General features: G+C 32.3%; 1 protein-coding gene across 1 annotated transcript in view; it reads right to left on the minus strand.

Annotated features, from left to right (window-relative positions):
• The window catches only part of LOC107709237 (tetratricopeptide repeat protein 28-like), a 64,896-nt gene that overhangs the window by 35,810 nt on the left and 21,628 nt on the right, over positions 1-7,458 (minus strand). Inside the window, exon 5 of the mRNA XM_016513678.1 lies at positions 589-698. Within this exon, the coding sequence (XP_016369164.1) occupies positions 589-698 (110 nt within the window). The remainder of the gene's footprint in view (positions 1-588; positions 699-7,458) is intronic.

The raw sequence follows: 7,458 nt of genomic DNA on the forward strand, positions 1-7,458 counted from the left end.
TTATAATAATATAATATAATATATCAGTTACTATAGTACATTCATTTAAACTAAAATGAGAAATATTCATCTGACATTTTAAACATTACAATAAAAATATCATTTTTAAAATATTTTATTTCAGTTAAAGTTTTTGATGCTTTTAGTTGTAGATTTAGTTAACTTTAATGTTCCTGCTCAAAGCTACATCTGAATCCTCAGCGGTGCGGAGCGGAGCAGTGATTCCTCAAACAGACCCTGAGCTGGAGTGTTTGCTGATGACGAGGGTCTCGTTTGGGCTGACAGGCCTGAATCAATTAGGGCCTAAATGCAGAGGGTGTGTGTTTGTGCAGCTTGACTCCCTGAACAGCAGATTCGGCTTCTTTGATTGCCTCACAGAATGATGAAGTCACAAGTGAAGAGTCAGACGGAGATGACAAGTCCACAAACATCCGAAACACACACACACACACACACACACACACACATGCGCGCGCGTCTGCCCACAGGCACATCATTAGAAGAAGCAGAGACAGTGGCGCTCTGTCAAGAAGAGCGTTCATGAGGTGTGTGTGTGTGTGTGTGTGTGTGTGTGTGAGCGGACGGTACCTGGTGCTGGGATTCCTCCAGATTGCCGCTGGCCCACAGCGAGAGCCCCAGACGGTGTCGGATCTTGGCCTCGTCCTCCCGACGGCCCAGCTGCTCCGCTAGACGCAGACCTGAGACACAAAACACACACAAACACAGATTTACAGGTAAATGCTTCCCAGGAAGAGTTCTCAATTAATCCTTTACATGAAAATGACCGTTTACTTGTTTTAATACATCAAAATCTGAGTTTTATAGCTTTTAGTTTATGTTTCTTCACTTTGAGGCAATATAGGTCTCAAATATAGTTGGCATTAACTTCTTATATAACTAAATAATAACTAAATTAACTTAGGTGTTTGCATTTAAAATGTTGCATCCTTTCAGACAAATGGACCAAAATATTGATTCAAACAAAAATGACAGGAGTAGGTTTTACAAGAAAATACTACTTCAGTCTTTCTACTTCAACATTTCATGCTTAATTTAATGACCATTTCTTTGTAATTATTTGTGAAATTTACTGGCAATTTCTGAGTGAAAAATATTTCAAAATCCAGTTTTTTTTTGTTTGCAATGTGCACTAGAGTGCTATTTTAGTATTATGCATATACTATTACATTATTTATTATTATTTTGAACTTTTTATATATATTCAGTTCAGTTTTTATTTCATTTGTAAGCTTTAGAAATTTGGTTATATGCTTTTGTCATTTTTATTATTTTTTTATTTAGCTTTAATTTACTTTTTTAAATATGTTTTTATATATTATTTATTGCTATTTTGAAACTTTTATATATATTCAGTTCAGTTTTTATTTCATTTGAAAGTTTTAGAAATTTGGTTATATGCTTTTGTCATTTTTATAATTTTTTTATTTAGCTTTAATTTACTTTTTAAAATATGTTTTTAGATATTATTTATTGCTATTTTGAAACTTTTATATATATATTCAGTTCATTTTTTATTTCATTTTTAAGTTTTAGCAATTTTGTTATAAACTTTTGTCATTTTATCATTTTTTTGTTTAGCTTTAATTTATTTTTGTTGTTTTTAACTTTAGAAATTTTAGTACTTCAGTTTAAACTTATTTGATTTAAATTAGCTTACAGGGACACATTTCTAATTAGTTTTTTAGTTTTTTTTAGTTTTTATTAGGGCTGTCAATCGATTACATTTTTAAATCTAATTAATTACATGATGTGTCGATTAATTAATCTAATTAATCGCAAAATACATTTGGCTGTGAAAATACCCCCAAACGATTATTTAAAGCTATTCTGTGTTAAATTAGAAAGTATTAAATAGACATTACAAATAGTAGCTTTAGAAAGAAATATTTTATTTGATTCAACATTTATGTGAATATGAATCTGAATTTTCAGCATCATTCCTCCAGTCCTCAGTGTCATATGATCCTTCAGAAATCATTCTAATATGCTGATTTGCTGCTCAAGAAACACTTTTATTATTATCAATGTTGAAAACATGTTGTGCTGCTTCATATTTTGTGGAAACCGTTTCAGGATTCTTTGATGAATAGAAAGTTCAAAGGAGCAGCATGTATTTGAAACAGAAACCTTTTGAAACATTATAAATGTCACTTTTGATCAATTTAATGCATCTTTGCTGAATAAAAGTATTAATTTCTTTAAAAAAAGAAAAAATCGTACTGACCGCAGTGGTTTTAAACAATAGCGTATATAAAAACCAGCTCATACATATCACGCATCCCTAGAATATTATTAAATTCTAGATGACTAACTTTAATCTACAATATTCAAACAGACATTTAAACTAAACTCTCTAGGGTATTTCTGATGCTTTCAGGTCAATTGGCAAAAACTGAGCAAAAACAGACAATATTGTGTTTAAAATATAACACAATATTAACTTATTATTTACTGAACTGTTGTGTAAAATCACATTAATACTTGGGACAAACAGAATTCGTGTGATATCGCTTATCATATGATATAAATATGAGACAAAAACTCATACAGGAGCATTTTTGCCCCAATACTGTATCTTGAATTATAGGGCATAACTGAATTAATGGAGCTGTTGCCCTGCATCATATTTGTCAACAGTCAACTGTATGAATTATAGCATGACGTACAGGTCTTGGGGCGGGGCCAGTGCGTTAACTGCGTTCAAATATTTCAATCGCGTTATTTTTTCATAACTAATTCATTAAGTTAACGTGTTAAACTGACAGCCCTAGTTTTTACATAATATTTTTATTTAATTTAACAGTTTTAGTATTAGTTTTAGTTCATTTTAACAACATTGATTTGACAAAAATTGTCATAAAAATGCCATTAAAGTAGTTGATTAATCAAACATACTGTGTTTGGTAACAAAATATGCTTGAATATACTGTATATGAACACAAATGACATTTGAGATTTTCAGAGAATAACTATTTAAATTTTTGTATTTTTTTCCATTTTGGTGTTTTTCAGTGAAAACACATTTTAATTTTATTCTACTAAACTACTGTTCAAAAGTTTGGGGTCAGACATTTTTGGAAAGAAATGAATACTTTCATTCAGTGAGGATGCATTAAATTGTTCAAAAGTATTTCTGATGCTTTCAGGTCAATTGGCAAAACTGAGCAAAAACAGACAATATTGTGTTTAAAATATAACACAATATTAACTTATTATTTACTGAACTGTTGTGTAAAATCAGACAGCATGCGTGTGATATCGCTTATCATATGATATAAATATGAGACAAAAACTCATACAGGAGCATTTTTGCCCCAATACTGTATCTTGAATTATAGGGCATAACTGAATTCAGTCAGTGAGGATGCATTAAATTGTTCAAAAGTGACAGGACACAAAAGTTTTCAAATAAATGCTGGTCTTTTGAACTTTCTATTCATCAAAGACTCCTAAAAAAATGAATCATGGTTTCCACAAAAATATTAAGCCATACATTTGTTTAAATGGGAATAAATTACATTTTAAAATATATTGTATTCTTTGATTTCTTCTCGATTCTCTGCATGAAAGAAAATCATGTGGGTTTGCAACGACATGCATTTTTTTGGCTGAACTATTCCTTTAATAAAAGCATAATCAAAACTCTCAGCACTTTAAAGCCAGAAGTGGTTGAAATCGGTTGAAAGCAGCTCTAGTATGTCTTGTATTTAAATTCATATTTGCAGCTCTCTGAAATTAATCATCCTAAAATAACATTCCCTTGTCTTTTCTTCCTCCTTTCTCTTCATTCTCTCCGTTTTCATGTTTTTCATCATCAATCTTTGACAAGGCTGTTGGGACGCTCTGGTATTTAGGTCTCATCAGGCACTGATCTAAAGAAAAGCCTCAGAAATGATTTTTCTCATTCAACACAGACTTTAATCACCGTTTCAATCCCACTTTGATTCCTCCGTCTCAGTGACAAAAGAAACGTTGGGTAAAACACACCATCTACACGACCGCACTACGGCACATCGGTCTGAATTATACATGCATACATATGAGAGCGTGTCTCTAATTGGTAAACAGTGTTATTTTACACTAGTACGACCTTAATCTTTAAAAACGACGCTCTCATTATTTCTGACAGGAAGTAGTATGTAGTATGCACACTGTTTGGCAGTCAGATAATGAAATAATCAAAGGTCATGTCAAGCATATTGCATTGTGGAATACGCTAATTCTCTGGCTGTATATTATAGGAGGTGATTGTAAGCACACAGAAGATCCTGTACGCAGAATACATACTACATACTGCAGCAACAGTAGGAACAGTAAGTTATTCGAAATGTAATTTACGTGAAATACTGTATCCCACAGTGTGATAAACGGATGGCAATATCAACTGTGAGTTTTATCATCTCTTTCTTGGCTCGTCATTTCATTAGACTGCCAAAAGTTGCATTTGACTGATTAAAAATGTGCAAGAACTTTTTATATCTGAGATGATCATTGCATGCTATATACTATGTTTCACATACTAGGGCTCACTCATGAAACGCAAGCCACAAACCTCTGTGCAAACTATTTGTATAGCTAAAGTGTCACATTGAATTGAATGCAACAACCATTTAATAAAGGTTTTACAAATAAAAATGTGTGTAGCAAAAGAAAAAGAAAATAAATACATCTAAATATATCAATGAAGTAAACAGAATTCTAAAATAAGAAATATGCCCGAACAAAAACAAACAGATATGCAAAATAAAATGTATATAAAAATAAAAAATAAAATAAAAATAAATATCTAATAAATATATGTGTACACATAAATAAAAATGTAAAAAATGTATGTATAAATATACAAAATAAATAAAGAGAAATGTAAAATAAACATATGTAGATACAAACAGAAATGTACAAAAATATGTAGATATAAATGTTAATTGCAAAAATAGAAATGGCTTTTGTTGAGTCCCACACTGACTATCTATCTGTCTGCAATAATTTTTTAATGCCGTTTTTACAAACAGAAATATATGTGCAGCAACAATACAATAAAATAAATGCAAATGAATACAATAAAAAGAAATATAAAACAAAAATTTGTATAAATAAATAAAATAAATAAAAATGTGCATATATATACGTATATAGTTCAGTCATGAAACTCTAGATGGCGCAGGCTGACGGGTTGTTAATGTAACTGATGATATTCAGAGAGTTATACGACTTGGCACAAGCTGATTGGTTCATGCTGCATATGCAGCCAATGAGCTTACTGCCTTGCATTTATATGGCTATCTGCTATGGGTTATTTTATATGTTATTTGTGCAGCAACAGTATTTCTTAAAAAAGTCTTAAATACTCATGGCACTGTATCACCGTATGCATTGGCAGTAGCAAGTTCCTGTACTATAAATAAATATAAATGTAGAAGAACTGTATAAATAAAATAAATAAAAATGTAAACGTAAAAATATGTATATATAAACAGACAATGTGTTCAATCATCAATTCCCTTCAGTCGGACACACAACGAGTAGAACCTGACATTCTAGCGTTCATCGACCCACACGTGTCCGTCTCTACACAACTCTAATCTCACAAACGCCAAACTGAAGTGAGAGCAAGAGCTTTCCTCCCATCCGCCGCTCGCGCAGAGGCCCCTCTCAGTTAATTGGCTGTCAGACGGAGGGACGCGGTGGCCTTTGGTGTAGATACTGCGAGATGGGATACGCAACTCTCTGGCCTTTTCCCATTCTCTCGGCGCTCTCACAGCAGGGAAGCAGTGAGGTAATTGTCAAAGTCCTGGATGAAGGTGATTAGAGCATCGTCTCAGCGAATGGCCGCCCGGTAGCAAGTTCCTGTACTATAAATAAATATAAATGTAGAAGAACTGTATAAATAAAATAAATAAAAATGTAAACGTAAAAATATGTATATATAAATACAATGTGTTCAATCATCAATTCCCTTCAGTCGGACACACAACGAGCAGAACCTGACATTCTAGCGTTCATCGACCCACACGTCTCTACACAACTCTAATCTCACAAACGCCAAACTGAAGTGAGAGCGAGAGCTTTCCTCCCGTCCGCCGCTCGCGCAGAGGCCCCTCTCAGTTAATTGGCTGTCAGACGGAGGGACGCGGTGGCCTTTGGTGTAGATACTGCGAGATGGGATACGCAACTCTCTGGCCTTTTCCCATTCTCTCGGCGCTCTCACAGCAGGGAAGCAGTGAGGTAATTGTCAAAGTCCTGGATGAAGGTGATTAGAGCATCGTCTCAGCGAATGGCCGCCCGTGAGCTGATCTGTTCCTGACGGCTTCCCAAAGTCATTTCAGAAAGACCAGTAACCAGTAATTCAACTACAAACCCTTCTAGTCTCGTCATGTACGGGTGAGCGCTCTCTCTATGAATACGCCTCAAATAGGATTATTATAGCGACATACGGCTCGATTGATAACACGCTCCGGTTCAGAGTGGCACCAGAAGCCAAACAAATGAGCTGAATCTCAATGTCCTCTTGTGGGAGCGAAGCACCAGATGTCTCTCTGAGTGTGTAAACACGAGATTCAGAGCTTCAGAGGTTTAAACGTCACATTTAAACCTCAATAAACAACTTCCTGACAACTTTAGTCATTTCAGCCTCAACTGGGAGGTATGGGGTCAGTGAGATTTTTTTAAAGAAACATATTTTTATTTAGCAAAGATGCATTAAATTGATCTAAAGTGACAGTAAAGACATTTATAATGTTACAATTTTTTATTTCAAAAAATGCTGTTCTTTTGAACTTTCTCTTTATCAACGAATCCTGGAAAAATGTATCATGGTTTCTACAAAAAAAAAAATGAAAAGCCAAAAATACTATACAAATAAATTTGACTTGACATTGTAAATAAATAAATATGATGTATTATATTTATATATATTTATATTTATAATAATAACAATAATAATATATGCGTGTGTCACATCAACAGCAATAAGATGACAATATCTAATCATTAATTATTAATACTAATCATTTTAATTAAACTACTATTACTATTAATATTACTATTAATATAAAATCATTCTTTTCTTTTCTAAAATATATGAAGTATATATGAAATCCTAAATACTAAAAAATCTGATTTGTTATTATATAGAATTTAAAATATATATTATTTAATTATATATTAATATTCAACTGGGTTTACACATATACTTGTAATTTCAGAAAAATGTAAAACAAAACAAAAACAACAGCAATACAATAAAGGACAAAAATATCTAATCAATTATTATTAATACTAATACTTTCAATAGATTTTTCATTATTAAAATTAAAACGGCTCTTTTCTAAAAAATTATACACAATTTCAACTAATTTGATGCACATTTTGAAATTTTTTTTTTGCATCCTGGTGTTTGTATCCAGCCTTTTTTTTTTTTTTTCAATATCACACTTT

This window comes from Sinocyclocheilus rhinocerous, unplaced genomic scaffold, assembly GCF_001515625.1.
Source record: "Sinocyclocheilus rhinocerous isolate Xijiao unplaced genomic scaffold, SAMN03320098_v1.1 scaffold101, whole genome shotgun sequence".
Taxonomy (NCBI): Eukaryota; Metazoa; Chordata; class Actinopteri; order Cypriniformes; family Cyprinidae; genus Sinocyclocheilus; species Sinocyclocheilus rhinocerous.